Below are 20,770 nucleotides of genomic sequence, written 5' to 3' on the forward strand. Positions count from 1 at the left end.
GTCTTGTACAGCGAAGTGTTCAAGTTTTTACGATATTCGCGCAAAAAGATGTTACGTTATTTTGAGGAATGTTCCGATTGGATAAAAAGGGTTAAGCACCACAGATCTAACCCATATTTCGTAAGTTTAAACGTGGAAAGAGAGCTGAGAGGTCGAAGTAAACGTATCAACGAAATAACGTCGTTATTATTTGCTAGTTTTCAAGAGACACTTCGGGAGAAACCTCGGTAATGTTTCCCAGACTCATCGTCGACGTTTTCCATGCGTCTCGAGTATTATCGACGGTCTATACAAAACCTAGTCGTCGTTACAGTCGATTATTCATGGAAATGTCGAACGATCCATACTCCTTTAGAGTATCGAATGTAAATTGAAGTGTCTTTCTCGAACTCGTTCTATCTCCACTTATTGTTCGCAGTGGCAAGGCTGACGACGGCCACTTCCGAGCTCGAAGTTTTCAAGCAAGGAAGCACTTTATGTCGCACGACCAGCCACAAAGACTATCCTCGAAGAGACGTTTTTTCCCCCCTTGGCCGTGCGTCGATCAACGGACTCGTTTTCCCCGTTAATTATCGAAGACGATCGGCAACGTTCGAGCAGTGGAAACAGAAACATCGTTCAACACGTGGCAATAAAAATCCAATTTCCTTTAACCGACGGATATCGAGAGCCGAATAATGATTCGATAAACCCCGCTCACGTCGGGGAAAATAGTTCTTTTTTCGCCGTCGAGCGCCGCTAATGAATGGATCGTAAAAATATTTCACGCTAGATTGTATATCGCGGATCGGGGAAATAATTTATCGGCAAAAAATGGCATCGTATATCTGTCGATTCGGATTACGTGTTACGAGGTGGCCAGATATTCGATTCGCAATTTATTGGGCGGAAAACGGATCGCGAGACGACTACCTAATGCCAGTTAATCTAAGTTAATAGGTGCACCGATACTCCGGGCTGTTTTCACATCTGGCTGCGTGTGTAAACGTCGGACCTCCCATTAAATCGTGTCTGCGGAAACTATTTGCATCCCGCGGTACGGAAAACTTCTAATCAGCAAAAAAACACCACCTCGACGTTCCATGCACAACGATGAATCGCCATGAAATACGAAATTAACAATTTTAGGAAGCGTTATTCGTTATCGGGGATGTTCGTGAAAATTTCGTTCGATCGCTTTTCGATACTCGATTGCGGTCTCCTATAATAACTGCGATTCTTTCGCTGCTAATCGAGGACCAATAATCACCCTCGAATCGACATTTCGGTAATTGAACTTTTATTCTCTGCTATTATGGGAAGGAGTATTTGGAAAAACGTGGATTATCCGAACTAATGAGGAAACAATGTTTCGGATAATCGGTATAGGAAATAAATTCTATCGAAGAATTGGTAAAAATGGTGTAACGCTGCTTCGTACAGATTTTCAAGGCGAGCAAAAATTTATTTTACATTCTCGACTTGTTTTTGCACGAACAAGTACTTGTAACGCGGGTCGTAGGTGACGAAAAGAGATCAAAGCTTATGGAATCGATTAGTATATGATGCATGAAACAGCTTTTTGAACTCACTGCACGTCGTAACGGGTGGAGAGGTTAAAGTCGTTCGATGATTTTCCCGCGTCAACTCGGTTATCGTAACAGTTCGATCAACGTGACACGAATACAATGGCCCTTGGAATCCTTCTTGCGAGCCTTCACCTTCCAAAAGGTCGGAGACAAAACAGTGCAGATACCGGAGGACGCGGAATGTGTTTTGTTTGCGAAGTTACAAGATCCTCGTAGACGCCCGATCCTAAACAACCGCGATAGAGAACTTTCACGAATACTTTGCGTAAGATAGACGTCTCGAAGATAAATATATCGGAATTGCGTACCACGTTGCGCCAACGTCGCTCTCTTTTCATCGTAACGCGGTTGTAACAACTGGCAAACTTTTGCTTCTGGGAAAGCTATCGGTTGCCTGGAACGCGAGCTCCGCGAAGTAAGTTTCAAGACGCGGTGTAATTAATTGTTTACCAACGCGGGTTGGGTCGCGGGGATTCTTAAAACGAGCAACCGCCTCGAATGGAAGTAGAAACGATAACAGTCGCGGTAGGTCAAGAGGAACGCTTTCGCCGACGATCGTACTCGCGCTCCGTGCGAACGGACAATAATTCTATTCAATTTTCGAGCATCTCCAAGAGAAACTTCTTCGTCGTTCGAGCGCCTTTGGCGTCTACCGTTGAGAATTCGATCAACGTTCGACACGGAAATCGCGTACTCGTATCTCGAGGGGACGGTTCGCAAGGATTTCGTAGCCGCGTCGCGGTAAACAACGCGTGAACACCCGGAGTGAATAAAGCGACCTTGACTTTCCGGCATTTCCGGGCGGCGATGGATCTTGATTGCCTTCTGAGAGCCTCCAGAGGAAACCGCTTGAGGCAGGATCCGTTCCGGTCGACTCCGCCACGGCACCAGCACTTCACAACCGGTGGTTCGCGCGATCGAGGCGAGCGTGTCGCCTAACGACGCGGAGGAACCGCGCGGTCACGCGACTCCTGGATCGTCGGCCGTCGCCAGGGACACGAGGGCCGTGGAACGCGTTCCCCTGAATGAGAATCGCCCCGTAAAACGCGTGCACGTGCGCGTAACCCTCGTCCAGGGGACGCCGGAAGTTAATGCGCATCCAGGTGAGATCGGAAGGGGACACTGACACCGCGACGCGGAAAAGGAACCGAAGAACGCGGCTGCCCTGCCGGATGAATCGCTCGCGGCGCGGTCTGGGCGGTGACTGAGCGGACCGAGGCGTCTCGACGCACGGCATCTCTCCCACCCTCTTTCTCTCTCACCCGCTCTCTCTCTCCTTTTCCACCCTTTGCTCTCTCCACATCCTGCAAGCCTGACGAATACCACTTTTCGGTTGCTCCGTGTCCGCCCTTTGCCTTTGCCTTCGCCTTTGCCATTCCCGCCAGACGCGTAATAACTCTGTTATTATTTACATCGTCGCGGCCCGTTAAACGCGTCCTGAAACTGCGTCCCGATGCGTGTTTTCTAGCAATTTACGCTAATGTCTTCGAAACGAATTAATTAAGTGGACGGAGATATTGCGCGTGAAAGGAGAACGGCTGACGCATTAACCCCCTAGACGCTCGACAGTAGCTCTGCAAGCAGTACGGACAGAGTGGATTATAATAGCAGACCATTCGCGAAACGCTCCGATTCCACCGCGCGCAAGAGTGGATGGAGCTTCCCGATAAAGCTCAAAGGTCGCGGGAACCTTGCCTCGATGTTAATTTTATTAAAAATTAACGGAAACAACTGTGTCACATTCCGATACTGTCCCCGGGAAAGTAAGATGAAAATTCACCCCTTTCGTTTCGTTCCTAGTCACGATTCCGATTGATATAGAGTTGTTAGAACGACGTCGAAGCCCTAATTGGTCTTGGAACTTCTAACGAGCGTGGAACATTTAACATTAACAAATGAAGCAACATTTTCTCGGTTTTAAACGGCGGATCTCTCGATAATGCGCGGTCTCGTTGTTAATTCGTCAAGTCCCTTCGCCTTTGACCCGAATCAAGTTACCCGGAACCAAGTTAAAATAACATTTCATGCAATATGCACGGACCACCGAGGAACTCTAGAAGTATCGTGGAAACACTTCAGTTGATAATAATAGATACAGGAGTCAGAAGAATCGATTTGACGCAAGTGCTATTTTCTCCATGAGTGCTAGATAACATTTGCCAACTACCGTGTACTTATTTTCCAATTACCTGCCGAGTGTTATTTGATAGTTCCGCCCCTAGAACCCAGGATATTACCGAGCCGGGGAATAAAAGAGACTCGTATAATTTTAATAGCGCGACGGGGCAACTCGAAAAATATATTCTTTGTTCCGTACAAGTAATAAATAAAGTCCACCCTAAAATTTTGCTATTGGTTCGCCCATTCGTTTCCACGGAAACGCGGTCAGCTTGTGTTCCGGCCGCGATGTTTTTAATTTAATCAACCCAATAGCATCCGGGCCGAGTAAGTTATGCGCATGCATATTAAGCGGCCGTTTGCCGATTTTTAAGACCGGCTATTCGTTCTTTGCGTCGCGACTAATTGTTCTTGGAAGAATGGAAATGCGCCGGCACAATTCTCTTCCAAGTGTCCCCTTCTCGAGAGCAGAGAACACCGGGATGCGGTCGCGGATTTTACTCGTTGAAAGTTGACTTAGGTGCTCGACGCCCAGCACGGTTAAGGACGCGCAGTTAGGCGCCGAGACGCTCTTAATCGTTCTCCGTCGCTTTTGGCCAGCGTTCCTCGTGGCGGCTCGAGTTTGTATCGACGTTTCGTTCGATATTAAATTTGTGTTGCATAATAACCGAAATAAAATCAACATAACCAGTAATGAATATAAGGGCACGAAATTTCGAAACGATCGACATTCATCATCAATAGTGTATAACGCGCCCTCTGTGCGCCATATTGTCTTTGAACAACACCATGAATATAATGAATGAATTTATTCAAACTTCTCCTCGTTAGAATATAATTAAAAGTTCATCGTCAATAAAAAATAGCACACATATTGATAACGTTACTTAATAATTCCATACGAAACGTTTTCATAAAACATTAAAGACATACTTGTGTAGCTCTAAATATCAGTCTCGAATCAGTAGTCAGAAGTCAGTATCGAATTCATACACTTACCCACTCGTTGTTTTCATTTCCCTGAACAATTAACCCAACAAACGTTTCTTCATTCCTTCATTCTTCTTAATTATGATAATATCGTTTGCAAGACTTGTTAACGAATCGAATCTTGATTCCAAATGCTGAAAGTTCAACCAATTTATTCAAATGTTTCGTTTCACTGTTCACAAATTTGGCGGTTATAAAAGCTAGGTGACTTGAATGAATGTTTTAACACGTTTTTATAACGATTAACTCTGACCAACTTTAACTACTAAATTCATTGTCGTGTCATACACGTTTCACGTAATTTTCGAAAAACTTTTACCAAGTGTAAACGCTATTATATCGAGATTGACAATGAAACTAATTTCGATTCGAACTGCGCTAATACTATTGCGAATACAGCGCCACCTATTACTCCCTTTGGTACTTCAAACAACAGTCGCCAATCGTAACGAACTGTAGTAGGTCATAGAATGTTTAAGTGACAAAGTGTGACACGAAATGGCATCGAATTCATCTAGTAACAATGGTAAGCGAGATCCAATTGAGTTTAACGTTAAAATCTAATTTTCTACGATTTAAAAAATTGCAATATTTCGTACAAGGTAAGAAACAATGCCCCTTCATGGAAAAATGTTATCGCAGAAATCCAATCCATTTCAAAGAGATGTCACACCCACACTGTAAGTAATAATAATTTATTTCCAATGATTTTTAAATAAGTTTTTAATCGTATTAAACAAGAAGTTAATTTTTGTTCCAGTGGAAAAAATAGCCGCAAGTCAGTTAGAAAAAAAAGTGCAGGTACCTGATAACCTTGATTTTGAATGTTCCGACCGATCGCTTTTGATGGATCAGTTGAATATCTTGCAACTGGTTTTAAGAAGAGAGAAAGATAATAGTACATGCAGTTCGACTTCGACAACAGGTATGGGTTCTGATGTTAGTATTATATATTCTACGATACCGAAAGGAGATAGTAGTGGCGGTCAGAATTTAAAAGATAAAGTAGAAAGGCACAAACAAATAATGACAGAAAGGAGAGAGAGTAAATTAAAAGGTATGGATGATCAGGCAGAAGCACTTTCTAAATCTTCTACTAGTAAAGTCCACGTAATGAGACAGGAGCTTGATAGCCTTAAAATAGAAGAGGAAAGAACAAAGGAGGATGATTCTCCGCAAGGAATAAAACGAAATAATAATTTAAAAGATAATGAACCTGTAAACAAAAAATCAAAGTCAAATAATAGCGATTATCACGGCGATATTAAAGAATCTACTCAAAGCACGGATAAAAGTTCAAATAGCGAGCAGAGTTCTAGTTCGTCGAATTCCAAATCTTTGTTCAATGCTTTTCAATCGTGCAAGACCGCAAAGTCCAGACTAGAATTCAGAGAAAAAGCTATTAGTATGATGAAACAACGCGGGTTCGAAGTATCCGTGGTCGAACCAGGAAAATTTGACCTAAAGTATGCTTGTTCTGCGCCGTACCACATATTTTTCACAAGAATTCAGAAGTCAAAAGCTACGTACCATCAACAGTTTTCTATAACGTTTCCCGAAATTTTAGACAGAAGTCTAGGAGAGATAGAGTGTAGTTTACAAATCAGCTATATGGTCGACGTCGGGTGGTTATGTTTACAGTATTTGCTGGCTGGCCAGCGTCCCGATATGTTTGTTATATATGGAGAAAGAGTGGACACGGAGAATGTGGGCTCAAATATTACCTTGATACCTATCCAAATGCAGTCAAAATTCGGTTGCCATCATACCAAACTTATGATTTTAAAATATAAAAATGATGGCATACGAATTGTCGTATCTACTGCAAATTTGTATGTTGATGACTGGGATAACCGAACCCAAGGGTGTGTTGAATAATATTAAAACTTATTTTCTCGTTTGGGGGAAAAAATCGAATAAACAATTGGTTATATTTTCTCCTGATCAGAGTATGGATATCACCGCATCTTCCGCCACTGCCTGAGTCTGCGAATACGGGTGATGGAGAATCACCCACAGGGTTTAAAAAAGATTTAGAGCGTTATCTGAACAAATATAAAGAACCGATTATAACCGAATGGCTGGTTGCTATTCGAAGAGCAGATTTCTCGTCGATAAATGTATTTTTTGTTGCTTCCGTTCCCGGATCGCAGAGGGCCAGTGAACAGAACTTTTGGGGACATAAGAAATTAGCAAGTGTCCTTTCTGCACATGCTACGTTACCTGCGGACGCGCCACAATGGCCGATCGTAGCGCAAAGCTCTAGTATCGGTAGTTTAGGCCCGAATTTCGATAGTTGGCTTTTAAAAGATATAGTACCTGCGATGTCAAGAGAGACAACGTCTGGATTGAAGAGTCACCCGAAATTTCATTTTATTTATCCCTCCATAAACAACTATAAACAAAGCTTCGACTGTCAAGTAGGATCATGTTGCTTCCCTTACGGTCTTCAGACACATTCGAAGCAAGAATGGATAGAGTCGTACTTATAGTAAGTTTACAAATTTTAAACACTTACATTGTACAGGATGATTCTACCGTTGGAAGCTCCAAAAAACAGTCGACACCACAGCAATAACGACATCGCTCGAAGCGTGTAATCCGAAACTCGGGTTTGGCAAAAAGACCGGTAAACTCGAACGAAACTCGATATATCTCGAGTCGAATTTTGCCGAATACTTCCGAAGTAGTACGGCGGCTGTACGAATTTGTCGATTTTTTAGGTGCCTGAACAGAAGAATCACTTTGTATCTATGTTTGACCGTAGATTTTTATTTTGTTAAATATCTAATAATTTCTCTAGCCAATGGAAATCTACGCACATCGGAAGAGACAAAGCTATGCCGCACATTAAATCGTACACGAGATTTTCGCCCGATTTCAAGAAAGTTCCGTGGTTTCTGCTTACCAGTGCGAATTTAAGCAAAGCTGCGTGGGGAGTGGCTAAAAATTCGTTTATTATGAATTTCGAAGCCGGTGTATTATTTATTCCAAAGTTTATTGTGCGTAACAATATAATTATTTAATTTTAATGTTACGTAGGTGATCGTGTTTAAATATATCCATTTTTTTTGTAGACTGGATCAACGACATTCCCGATCCAAGAGGAAGAGGCAGGTGTACCGGTCTTTCCCATTCCATACGATATACCCCTGACCAAGTACGAGCGTCAAGATAAACCGTTTGTCGTGGACATATTTAGCGGTAGCGATTAGCGAACCAGTATTTGGTATCTGTACAAAATTGTCCTAATCTTATATTCAAATATTCGCGTGTATTTTGAAAAATATTTATAAAAAATGCAATGTACGTACAAACTTTTATAATAAACGACATATTAAATGCGCGCGCTGCCGCGTTTAATCGTTATCCATTCTGATCGTTAACCAAGTTAAAAGAAAAGATAAAGCGTTCGAAGTATGTTTTTGGAGTAACAGAATTTTTACGACATCAAAAGTACTCACGTCGCACGTGACTTTATTCCCCGATTTGAACCAGTGCCGATTTCTTGGCCGCGATCGCTCGCGGGCCACACGTTTTCCATAAAACATCAGTAGGAAAGCGTTTCCTGGTCAGAACCTCACCGTCGTGGCATCGTATTGTTAGCGCATGCCTCGCCTTCAAACAACGTTTAACGAACCTATGCTTGCTCTCCTCTACGCAGCAATTACACATAGTGTACTTTCGTACGTTTCGCAAGATGAGCCGCAGACTATCCAGATTATCAGTTTTCGATCATTCGTGGAACAAATGCGGGTGAAGGTACAACGAAGGGGGTAAAGTTTTCACTGATCGTGAGATATCGCGCCATCGATCAACTGGCCAAACAAGCAGGACCGATCTCAATGGAAATTTGCGATAAGAACCGCGCCTTTCGCAAGCTCGTAAAATTTGTTCGGTGTAATTCTCAGAAGTGCTGTATCGTCGCGGAGTGGTTACATGGTGTAGCCATAAAAAATTGAAAAGAAGTTATTGAAATCGACATAATTACCGACCACGACCAGTCTGTACATTAGAAAAAATTATTAAATTGTGTACACATTTTCGTGAACCTTCCGGACCTGTACTTGCCTTTCTTATCGCTTTCTTACTTATCTACGAGTTTCTTCAATAATTATATAGTAATGTAAACGTTACTTTTGGTCGGTAAACAGACGTGACTGCTTTCAGGAAACCATTATATTGATGTTTTGCGTGGTACTTTGTTATTGCAAATTTGTGCGTAGTGTCGACAATGCTAATACGCTGTAATCGGTTTTGCGTCACTTCGAGAGTGAAAATTTCACACCGTTCTCGTTAAAATTCTACAAAGGTGGAAAACGGGAGAGAGACCGACGTTACATTGCTCTGTTGCGATTGCAATTATGATAATAACGCTTCGATCAAACAATGTAATCGGCGAATCGTGTAACGATACATCAATAATAAATACTGGGGTTCCGATTTACGGTTTTTCTTTGCGTCATTAATTGCTCTTTAATGTTCTATGGTATTAAACCGACGTTTTATTAATAAATATCGAGGAAGCCTGCGTTGACTTTTATTATAAATAATCTACGTGGGTATAGCAGTAGACGTCACGTGTATCACGGATCAACGAGCAAAAACCCGTAAAGGACAAGGGTATTAATTTCCAATTCATTTTTGTACCCATAATCCATGCAACTTTTACTTTTACAGGAAATCATAACATTTTATTCCCCATCTCCGTGTTGCGAACAAAGGATCCCATTAATTTAATGAAATAATATAAAAACGAAACGTATGCGAAAGGAGTTGCGTAAATAGATAAAATTATAACATCAGAGTACTTTGTAAAGTATAAGCAAATACAAAAATACTGATTTTACTTGCAAATTAACGAATGGATATTAAAGATGAATATGTAACGCATGATTGGGAACGTAATTTTACATTTATGGACTAACTTTCGTATACGTTTCGATCAGTAAATTAGAATTCATCAACGCATATTTTAAGGCGGACAAAGTCGCGGACAACAGTTAGTTAACGAGTGATTGTAAAATTTACATTCGCTAATCAGGAATAAAATTTACCCAGCTTCGGCGATAGATTCGCGTAATAATAGATTCAGAAACGATTATCGGCAAAACGAGTTTGTTTTTTTCTCAGCGCCGTTAATATCTTTTTCAACAGCGTTTGCAACGCCGTCGATTCGGAATGGTAAAAATCGACACCGTCTGCGAACAACAACAAAGTTCGGTTCTCCATTAAACCAGATGCCAAGGATTCTGACGTCAACGCACGATGAGGCTTCGTCTCCCACTAGGAGAGCCGGCTTCATGGTTGGATGTCCTCGGCGCAGATGCGACTTCTGAAAAGGGACGTCCCGGCGCCTCTGACGCCGACGGCGACGACGAACTCGGGAAGACGTCGATCAGCAGTCCGTGAGATGTCGTCGACACGAACGGACACCTCCTAACCGCCCTCGTCGTCCTCGCGTTTCCGTGTGTGTTTTCGTGTGCGCGTTTCGTGGAGCGTGTGCTGACGCGTGAACATACTACGCAGACCAGAGAGCCACGCATCCTCGGGTTTCCCGGCTGGTAAATCTGCCGGCAGACGCGCGCGATCATCGATTCGCAAGCTGCCTTCGCGAGAGCTTGAAGAGCGATAGGGGAATCCTGACGGAGACCGGAACTCGCCGTTTCCATCGAGGAATCTCCGTACGAAAAGGAAACGTGTCGTCGTGGTGGCGCATCGCGAACATTTCGGATATTTTCGAACATCGTCCACGAACAGGGAACGTGACTCGCGTGACAAACGCCGAAACACCAGAAGGGGAAAGTATCGAAAGTAGGTTTCCCTCGAAATTTTGAATCGTCGCGTTACAGTTCTCCGTCGCGGTCCCTCGTCGCAACATAACGATTACCGGTATCGCAAGATGCACGCGGTTCATCGATACCTATTTTTATCGTCTTGTCCATCGGCGATCAACTGCCAGCTGGCAGGAGTCGCGCGATTCCGTCATACTCGCGTTCTAAGCGCTCGCGGATCGAACCGCGGTGTTTTCCTTGACTCTGTAGTTTTATCTCTTTAGAGGAATTAACGCGCGTCGCTCTGCACCGGTAACCGGACGTACGTAGCGTAATATTTCGGATCGTTATCTCGCGTTTCGCGTCGTATCGAGCGCTCTATTTCGTGACACCGAAACGCTGCGACCCCGAGTGAAACATTGCACGTGCACGGTATTAAATGTAAAACGCAAACATTCCGCGGAAGCATTAACGACGTTTGCCGGAGGCGTTCGGACATTCAGTCGTTTGTCACGTTACAGAGTGTTCGAGGTACCTCGGGGCTGATATCGCCGGTGCAAGGTGCACGGACCCTTCTGATTAGTCTTCCAAAATGAGACTGTTAATCGCGCGGCGGTACACCTGTGGTCTATTGTCATGCTAAACGCGCGGTGCAGCGCTGGATTCGCGAGAAACGAGCCACGAGACGCCGCCAGACTCGTCCACGAATCGATAAAGTGGAGCGTGGCTTCCCGGCGGTGGAGAAACTCCAAAGTCTGACCGCGCGGGTTTTCTTCCCTGGTTTCTGTCAGAGGGTGGAAAGGAACAAGACTTCGCCAGGATGGTCACCTGCTGGGTCCTGACCGGCGTCTTCGGGGGCATCGTGCTGCTCTACGGCCTAATAGAGATCCACTACTTCCTGCGCATGTTCTTCACCGTTTTCTTCGCGCGTTTCTGCAAGAAAAAGGTTCACATCCTCGACGAGACCACTGTTTACGGTACGTTGATCCCTTATTCTTAAGCAATCAACAACGGTCTAGTAATTTGCAATCGGCAAATACGTGCAAGGCTACCTTGCAACATCCAAGCTTCCCACTTCAAAAACACAGACAATTTCAGGGGAAAATATTTTATTTTACTTGCGATATATTCCTTCTGTGGCGATACAAAGAATCTGTGTCCTCGAATGTCTGGAATAATGTCGTAACTTCTTGCACGTGACAGTTAAACACAATTCGTTTGGAAATTCGTATTTCAAACGATCAAAGTCTGTACTAAATTTAAAATGTAACACAGAATTCTTCGTAAACACCAAGAGGTACACCTGGTATCTTCGTTAACTCGAGCACCTAAAGTAATATTGCTTCTTCCACGCTCGAGGATCCTTGAGCGCGACAGTTAAAAGGTTAAAGACGACATTTAAGAGGGTGGAGACTAGAAGCTGATCTCGTGGCACGAAAACGGGGATATCAATACGACGAAGTACTTTTTCGTTAACCGCGTTGCCTCTTTAAGCGCGTTGGTGTCGCATAATAATCCGCGCTTCGTAGGCGAAACGGTATTTGTCCAAGAACGCAAATACACGCGAATATGCATTTCGCGCTCCTTCTTGTCTCCACGTAAGCCCAGAATCCTTACAATTCAGCGACTTATCTTGGTCTCGTTCCCGTAAACCTTGACCTACCATGCGCGAATCAGTTGGCCGACCGGTTGCTCGTGTCGCAAATCCGCGCTAGTATTGATTATACATAGCGCTGGGGTGGCTAAATTCTGCAAAACTGAACCAGCGACGCCACAGTGGTGCCGTTTCCCGAAAATGCGGTAATAAATCAATTTTTAAACAGTATACCCACAAAGAAACATTTATGTTACGTAGTTAAACCCGATAGAACGTTCTGAATCTTCATTCCATTGTTTAATAAGGACCGAGACAAGATGGAGGTTTCGTTTTAGTCTCATTCTGAAGACTGATGTCTTGCCTTTATTCCTAGAAAAGGATTAGCTGCTATTACGCAAATTGCAGCAATAAACGTTTGCTCCAGTACGTGAGAATGTAAACTGATCCACATCAAACGACGCTCGCCACCTCGAAGTCGAGCGATAAAATGAAAATATTTGTTTATTTAACTGGACATATGGGTCATGATTTAGCATGATTTTTAGCGTTTTGAGCGTGTTGAATTTTCATTTAATTTTCTAATTAGGACTGAAGCGAGCTAAACGTTTCGTTTTAGTCTCATTTTGAAGACTGATGTCTCGCTTTCGTTCCTAGAAAAATATTAGCTGCTATTAGTTGCTATTACGCAAATTACAGCAATAAACGTTTTCTCCGAAACGTGCGAACGTAAACTGATCCACATCAAACGACGTAGGGTTTGGCTAGTATTATATTATGAACGAAAAAATATACGTGATCGGTCAGAAAATGTTTTTTACCGCATTTTCGGGAAACGACACAAACAGAGTAAATTTTTCAGATGGAATGTTTTGCACTTGTTCCGTAATCGTGATCCTTCATCGCGTCGCGGTGGTCTTCGGAAAACGTTCGACGCGAACGTGCGTACATCTTTGTCACGCCGTGTAACTGCCACGAGGAATAATAATAAATCCTCGGAGCGCTTAGTATGCCTGTATATTCTAACGAATGCTAATCTTTTATTTATTAGTCCTTGCAACGGACGAGGAAATCGACCGATTGCGTTCCATTACCGCGCGTTTTCGATCTCGCGCTTCTACCATCGAGCTTCCGTTCGATCCGATCGTTTGCGACATCGAATAAACGCGACAGGACGCGCGCTCACGCGACCGTATATAAATTCACGTGTTCTTAATCCACTAATGCCGATCGAAAACACCGCGCGCGTTTCGTAATTACGCCTGTCAAGGGACCGCATGATGTATGCTACGAATTTAATGAGGCTTCCTAGCTGGATGGAGTACCGGAAACCGTTTGGCTCTTACTCAGCAGTTTGCTCGGACACTCGATAGTTTACGAGATATTCGAGCGATAAAAATCGTAATTAATTCGGTGGTTCCACGAGTATTCGAAACATCGATAATCCCTAAAGCGAGACAGCCGCCCAACGATCCAAGTTTGGATTTACAATTATTGTCTGGTTGCTCAAAATAAAAATATCTCGCTGGCAAGTTTTACCCACGAGAGTCAACGACTCTTTCGGGAGGAAACCTTCATGCTAGAAATTACTTCGTCATTCCTAACTGCCTCAAGGTCCCTTATACGTGGCCCCCCTATTCTGCGAGTTCTAAAATTTTAACAAATTTCCATTCCCGTTTCCCGTGGAAACAAGTTTTTAGTATCTGACTCCCGAAGAATATTTTTTACAAACGCAGGCTTATGCAGCAAAAAAACTTTATTCGAGACTGTTCTGAATATTGATATTCTATATGCTTTGAAAGTACAGCAAACTAAGCAAATGGTATTCGAACGGTTGGATTAATACTCATTTGAATGCTTACTTCCGTCTGCTATAGATGCGAGCAATAAAACTTGCGGACACGAATCGAATTTAGAGGCAACTTTGTATCGTTAGTTGGAGGAATCGGCTCGTCAAAGTTCAATGCCGAATGAGAAACCAGACGCGGGCGACATTCGATCATCGACTGAGGAAATAAATATTTATGAGACAAGAGACAAAATAATTTGAAATTTAGAAACGTCGATAACGTTACTTTACATAAATTCAACAACGATCCGGGATCAACAAAAACTGTTTCTAATACATTTGCGTCCATATGAATAATCTGTCCGATCGACGCATTCCTTTTTTATTTAAATATATCTTATTCTCGTATTACGATCCCTGGATTAATGTTTGATGTTTCTAGGAGTTTGCACCACTACGGATGTGGACACGCTTCTTTACCACATGAACAACGCTAGGTATCTGCGCGAGTTGGACTTCGCCAGAGCGGATTTCTACGAGAGGACGAGCTTGTATCGCGAAATCTGTTCGCAAGGATCGGGAGTCGTGCAAGGTGCAGCGACCATTCGTTATCGTCGATTCCTCAAGCCTCTGTCTATCTTTAAAATAACATCTAAGGTATGCGTTCTCCCCGTTACGGACTTTGTTGGACTTTGATCGGTGTTCCCAGAATCTTTGCAAGCTGTTTACAACTCTATTACAAGGCGACATCGGTACTTTTCAGTATCGTTAGCATAAATTTTCAATAGTTTCCTGGAAAAATAATGGAGGCTGTTTCTATTCGAAGCATCCTGTAACAAACGTAAACAGCAGAACCAAATCGTAACCTTTCGCGTTCGGTTATAGAATCGTTCGAGTCGCTGTTCGAGCGCGACAGGTGGTGCTAATCAGCCATTATGATTTTGTATGCATTCAACGAGTGCGTGACGCACCGAAACTGAAAGTGTATTCTATCCTTCCCTATCAATTTTATCGCGGCGCATGCGGAATATATAATAAATACTCGATTGTACGGTTTATCATAAAATAAAGAATCGATTGTTTCGTTCCTTGTAAGCGAAACTGACGACGGTTCGTGACAGTCAGCGGCTAAATGGTCGTTGATTAGTTGCGCGTAATGCGCGGTAGGAAAGAATCAAATATACGAACGCGGAAGGAAAGTTTTTCCCGGTTTGCGTTCCTTGCAGATCATATATTGGGACGAGAAGTCCGTGTTTATGGAGCACCGGTTCATCACTCCCAACGACGGTTTCGTCAGGGCAATCGCGATTTGCAAACAGAGACTCCTGGACTGCAGCGCCGAGGCCGTAATCGGTTCCCTCATGGAGCGAGGCGTGAAGCAAAATGGAAGCGTAGAAGCGGGTGTAACTCAGGTGAAATTGACCATCTTCTATGACTCACGACCTTGTTCATTCCTTCTTTCGTAAGGGCTCGACGTGACTCATCGATCGTATCTCTGGAAAACTTGTGTATGAATCGGATATGACCGTCAATTTAAGAAGATTCATATGTTGCACAAGGTTTCGTAGGTGCAGACTTTGAATCACGTAACGATTGGAAGTTTACGAGAAACGTGAAACATTTTTAACGAATCTTTCTCGTGGATTAACGGACGTTTGCATTGCAGATACCGCACGTGAGGCCACAGATGCCACCGGAAGTCGCCAGGTGGTTGGAGAGCAACGAAATCTCGTCGGCGCTGCTTCGTCAGGCACCGGCAGTGACGTCGAACTGCTGACAAAGAGAGGACACGCCGTCAACCGCGAACGGCGTCGTCTCCACTTCCGTTTACGCGACCACGACGGTATAAGCACGATCGCTCTGGATCAATTTTTTCTCTTCGAGACGGCAGGGTACGAGCGATCGTTACGCTTAAAACTTTTATTGATCGTAGCCTCGGTCGTCGTCACTTAAAGATTGATTCGACGCGAATGGGATCGGAGGCGTGAACGCGTACAAGGTGTCAAAGAAAGTACCTTTCGATCAATGGGAAACAAAAAGATATAGAGTACAAAGACAGATAGACGTGAAACTATTTTGTTACACGACAGTGATGGTTTCCGATCGTGACGTTGCCTCTTTGCGCACGGAGAATAAACGTGTCCACGGACGAGTCGATGTTTCAATGGATTTATTTACGAAGTATATTACGAAAGGCTGCCGGCCGACCGTAGAACGGGATGCCAGAGTGACTTTCAAGAAATTTGCACCTATAAATGATAGAGATGTACTTCGATGGAGCTTCCAAAGCTTGAAAGGTCGCCTTTATTGAATACTTTGTTAAAAGTTACCGCGATACGCAAAGCGTTATTTACATTTTTTATTATGTGCGTGACTGGCGTCGGTAACGACTCGCGTGGAGGGAAAGTCGAATACTTGTAGTTCGTCGCAGGATAGCAGAAATGGAACAATCTATTTTACAAACGCGTTGAGAGACCGGTGTTTATATTTCTATTGGGTGAAACGGAACGTTTTTGCGTTCTCCGCAAAATGGTGTTGGTGTAAATCTTTATCCGTTTTTTTTTTTTAAGTAATACAATGCATATTCGTGGCGTGCAATGAGGAAGGCACCAAAACTCACCTTGAAAAATTATTTGCAGTCCAAAGAAGCAATGATCTGTGTTGTGACTCGTTGGGTACACAACGAATAATTCATTACGTGTTTCTCCGATCCAGCCGAACGGTAATTAACAATGCTGATGAGCTCTTTTCCGCCAGGATAACGCTCGGTTCGATGTTAATTTATTAATGTCACAAAAATTAAGAATTTCAGTTGGAAAATTTTCTATTACTTACCATAATTGAGAAACCATTTGCATACAAATTCGAAATTAAAAAGTTTAATGATTGTTGTTGTTCGTCAAAGAGATTGCAAGGACATTCCGTTGTACTGAATAAAATACACTGGACGTGCCTTTATGTGAATCGTGATGGAACGTCGCCGTCCTGCGATTATCGAGCATTTGGAGTGTGATATTTTCAGCTTTATGACTGTCGTGTTAATCACCTGGCCAATTAATGTCGTCTTAAAGTCTTCTCATTACGTTTTTAGCTATAGAAAATATTTATCCGACGGCAGTCATATCGGCATGATACTTGCAACCGACTTTTTGAATTAATATGTATATTATTCGTTACTGACGCCATTTCTATCAGTGGATTTCTGAGGGTTACGATTCACCGAACTTCGGATTAAATCGGCATTGTAGTATGGTCATTAAGTAGCCAACGACGTAGCCAGTCTCGACAGTAGCATTGCGCGTCTACGCGCCCGGAGACGTTACTATACTTCTAGATAATAATAATATCACTGTGTCAGATAATACTGTGTTGATAATCATGTCGTTGAACCACTGTCCAGATGGAGCAATAAATATTCTTTAGATGGGGAATGCATTTTTATTCGAAGGTATTTGTTGTCGGTATCATCTGCTTTCAATGTCTTTAATTTGATGTTTAGAGATTATAAAATTGTATATGTGCGCACGTATGTTACCGGAAGCTCATGAAATTTGGTATGGTAATTTAAAAAAAATATTTGACGAGGTAGTGGGAGGGCAATGGAAAATTTTGTATTTATGTAAGTGCATATGTTGATCTCTTGCTTTGTATCTCGGGAGTGGTTTATCAGAAATATCGTGAAATTTGATAAGATGATTTCTATATATAGAGTACAGGTCACCGACGCCATTTAATTCTTTTTAACAAGCTTGTTGAGGTGTGGGAAGATATCGAATTGTGCGAGCCTCTGATGTACTTTATTTCTCAAAATACTATATTATGTTTCGAAATTAAAACCGAGTTTTAAACGTTAAGGAACACCAGGAAAGTTCCGTAGAATCATTGGCGATTTTTCGGCATGGATCACGTATCGCATGCATGATCATGGTTTGAATATTGCATACAATGTCCACGACCGTGTAGTGTGACTGTCGATTTCAAAGTAAGGCGTTGTAGGTCATTTTAGGGTCATATAATTATACTATCCAAGTGCATTTTAATGTAAAGTTCATAGTGCAAAAAAAAAAGGAATATTATACTTATACCTGAAGAAATATCAGTGTGCTGTTGAAAAGAGAAACATTGGAAAGGTATTTGTGAATTGACTTCTTTCAAATTTAACAACCACGTATGCATGCTATTCTTTTAATTAATTCCAGGACACCCGCGTGCTACGAAAACGCATCACGTTCGGGGGGCAATCTTTAATTTCTCAATTACTATTGAATATAAGTACAGAAGTAGAAAGATATTTTGATTCGATATTTTTTAGAGGGTTCTACAGAAACGGGGTAAAAGATTTGATTTCTAGCTCGAAAAGGATCGTGAAAAATAAAAAAAAATTGATGTGTCGCGGGAATTGTTAATACAGGTAAAATTCCTCATTGCTTATGGAACGTCCTAATACTTTGACCGCTTGTTTTGGATTCGGCGCACAAATACCGTGGCACGTTTACGAGGGAACATTGTAGGATGAATAACCGGTTACTACCTCATAGAGTAAGAAGCGACCTCATCGCTGTTTGGAATTTCACGGTGACCGCTCGCAGTCTTCTTCGGTCTGTGTATACGTGAACGTCGCGTACAACCTGCCCGTTCCCGTTCCACGTCTCGCGTTCTAGAACTACCACAGAACAATGGTCTGCGCGTGCCTGTTGACGATCGTCCTTGCCCTTTACATCCTCTTCGATGTAAACTATTTCCTTAGAATCGGTTTCACCATTGGCGTGGGCAGACTTCTCCACAAGAAGAAGAAGATATTCGACACCACCACGATCTATGGTAAGCGTTTCTCCACGCGTATTATTTCACATCGTTCGTACAGTGTGTTAAACTCGCGTCAATATTTGATTTCCTGCCACAGGAAGCAGTTATTTGTTCCGAGAGTGTCTTATTAATATATTTTCGGGAAGTACAGTGTTGGTGTTTGGTGCTTCGTGTGTGGTTGATCGAGATGACACGTTAATTTTAAATATCTATTTTGGTAGCCGGGAAAAAAGCAGGAGACGCTCTGATTAGTATCGTTCGTAAAGCGTACATGAATCCTTAAATTTGATACGCGTCATTTTTCACAGCAACAGTGACTAGCGATTCGTGTTTCTCGTATAATCAACGTCGATTATTACGATACGCACAAGTATTGTATAACTCGTTGAATAATATACGAAAATTATTCTGATTTCGGCCATTCAAGTCAATGACTTTACTGTTTAACGTAGTAATGAAGCTTTACGCGCTATGTTTACGTCACGTGACCCCGGACGCTGCGTACGTACATTCAAGATGCCATTATTGATGTCAATGAAGGGTCAGCGATAAGCAAATACGTTTCACCGGAACAGCTTTTACATTTGTCTGATAACGACCCAACGTCGATCATTATATTATTATTATATTAATGTTCATTATATTAAATTCATCGATCCATGCAATTAGAGCAAAGTGATCAGTGGTGGGGAGCTCTTGTGTTATTTCTCTAGCTTCTATTAACCTTTATCCTTTTACTATTCCTCTCCATTTAAACAGAAACTGACGTAATTTTTAATTTATGGACCAATCTAATAGATAACATTTTTGTTTTAGGAGTGTGCACGACGCAGGACGTGGATCTGGTCTTCAAACACATGAACAACGCGCGATATCTTCGCGAATTAGATTTCGCGCGTTTCCATTATTACGATTCATCTGGTATATTCGCGGCGGTCGCTAAAAGAGGCGGAGGCGCGGTGCAAGGAGCATCTTCGACGCGATACAGACGACCAATACCTATTTTTATGCCGTACAAGGTCACCACGAAGGTATAATTTCCGTTAATTGGAATCATCGACGATCGTTAATGTCAAATAATCAATAAGTTATTCGTTAATTACGCTGACTAGATTTCCATGGCATTAAAAGATTGTTTTCGTTTCTGTAGCTGGTCTATTGGGAAGGCAAAAATTTCTACTTGGAGCACGAGTTCATCAGCTTGACGGACGGTTTTATTCGAGCGGTCGGTTTGAGTAAACAAACGGTCACGGGTCTCGATATTCCGGTGTCCGAAATTGTTCTCGAGGTCGAACCTAACGCTCAACGACCCGAGATCACGAAGGAACTGCAATTATGGATAAATTCGATGGAGGAATCCTCTCAAAAGTATAAAAAAAAGAATTGATAGACGCCGTTTAGCTGTAATCTTTTTACGTTTCCCGTGTTACGCAATTTATTATTTATTTTGTTTTATCTATACGACCGACGATTATTTTAATCGATAAATCGACGGTTCTGAATTTCTCACGTTCTTTTCGAATAAACGATCGATTAGACTGGTGTATAGGACCTTGTGTTTTCTAATCTCTGCCATCTATTCTCGCGACGACTAATAAAAAGTTGGTTGAAATTGGATGGTGTGAATGTGAGTTTATTATATAAATTAAACCACGCTCGATACTATGATCCATCGGTAATTCGTTGTACCAACAAATATCCTCCATAGTAGGCATCCTGTTAATAATATACAGTGCCCATATATTTATTTAGTATAATTTTTAAGGTGGTACTTATTACAATCTGCTAAATAATCTTTGACATTCTAATTCTGCGTTATTAATACTTAGAAGTATTAAAATGATACAATGCAATCGGTAGCTCTATTCGAGCGTTCGTAATCAAGGCCTTAAATTAGCAATTATTGCACTTAATGCGAGTACATCTTGTTATGATTAAGATCAATTACTTGTACTAGAAGGGGTTTGAGTAAGATGTTAAAATTATAGATCTTAAGAGGTAGTATTCTACTGGTAAATCCTTTAAAAAATTGATCTTCTTTTTACGGTTTTTCGAAGGATAGATACCCTGTGTCCAAACTCCTTGTCTATTTCATATTTTTTTAATTCACGAAAATTGACATTCCTTAACA

General features: G+C 42.2%; 3 protein-coding genes across 3 annotated transcripts; all 3 read left to right on the forward strand.

Annotated features, from left to right (window-relative positions):
- The first annotated feature begins 5,113 nt into the window (after positions 1-5,113).
- On the forward strand, positions 5,114-7,943 carry LOC122397703 (probable tyrosyl-DNA phosphodiesterase). The gene is made up of 6 exons (XM_043397051.1): positions 5,114-5,202; positions 5,279-5,356; positions 5,437-6,541; positions 6,625-7,167; positions 7,480-7,678; positions 7,754-7,943. The coding sequence occupies exons 1-6, from the start codon at positions 5,175-5,177 to the stop codon at positions 7,889-7,891; spliced, it is 2,091 nt and encodes a 696-aa protein (XP_043252986.1). The 5' UTR covers positions 5,114-5,174; the 3' UTR covers positions 7,892-7,943.
- Positions 7,944-9,859: 1,916 nt separating this feature from the next.
- LOC122397789 (protein THEM6) lies at positions 9,860-17,261 on the forward strand. The gene is made up of 5 exons (XM_043397189.1): positions 9,860-10,490; positions 10,972-11,427; positions 14,276-14,490; positions 15,060-15,245; positions 15,500-17,261. Exons 2-5 carry the CDS (start codon positions 11,271-11,273, stop codon positions 15,608-15,610), a joined length of 669 nt encoding a protein of 222 aa, XP_043253124.1. The 5' UTR covers positions 9,860-10,490; positions 10,972-11,270; the 3' UTR covers positions 15,611-17,261.
- Positions 17,262-18,097: 836 nt separating this feature from the next.
- On the forward strand, positions 18,098-20,256 carry LOC122397790 (protein THEM6). The gene is made up of 3 exons (XM_043397190.1): positions 18,098-18,654; positions 19,456-19,670; positions 19,790-20,256. The coding sequence occupies exons 1-3, from the start codon at positions 18,510-18,512 to the stop codon at positions 20,024-20,026; spliced, it is 597 nt and encodes a 198-aa protein (XP_043253125.1). The 5' UTR covers positions 18,098-18,509; the 3' UTR covers positions 20,027-20,256.
- Positions 20,257-20,770: the final 514 nt, after the last annotated feature.

This window comes from Colletes gigas, unplaced genomic scaffold, assembly GCF_013123115.1.
Source record: "Colletes gigas isolate AHSC1104 unplaced genomic scaffold, ASM1312311v1 Colletes_gigas_Sc00010, whole genome shotgun sequence".
Lineage (NCBI taxonomy): Eukaryota > Metazoa > Arthropoda > Insecta > Hymenoptera > Colletidae > Colletes > Colletes gigas.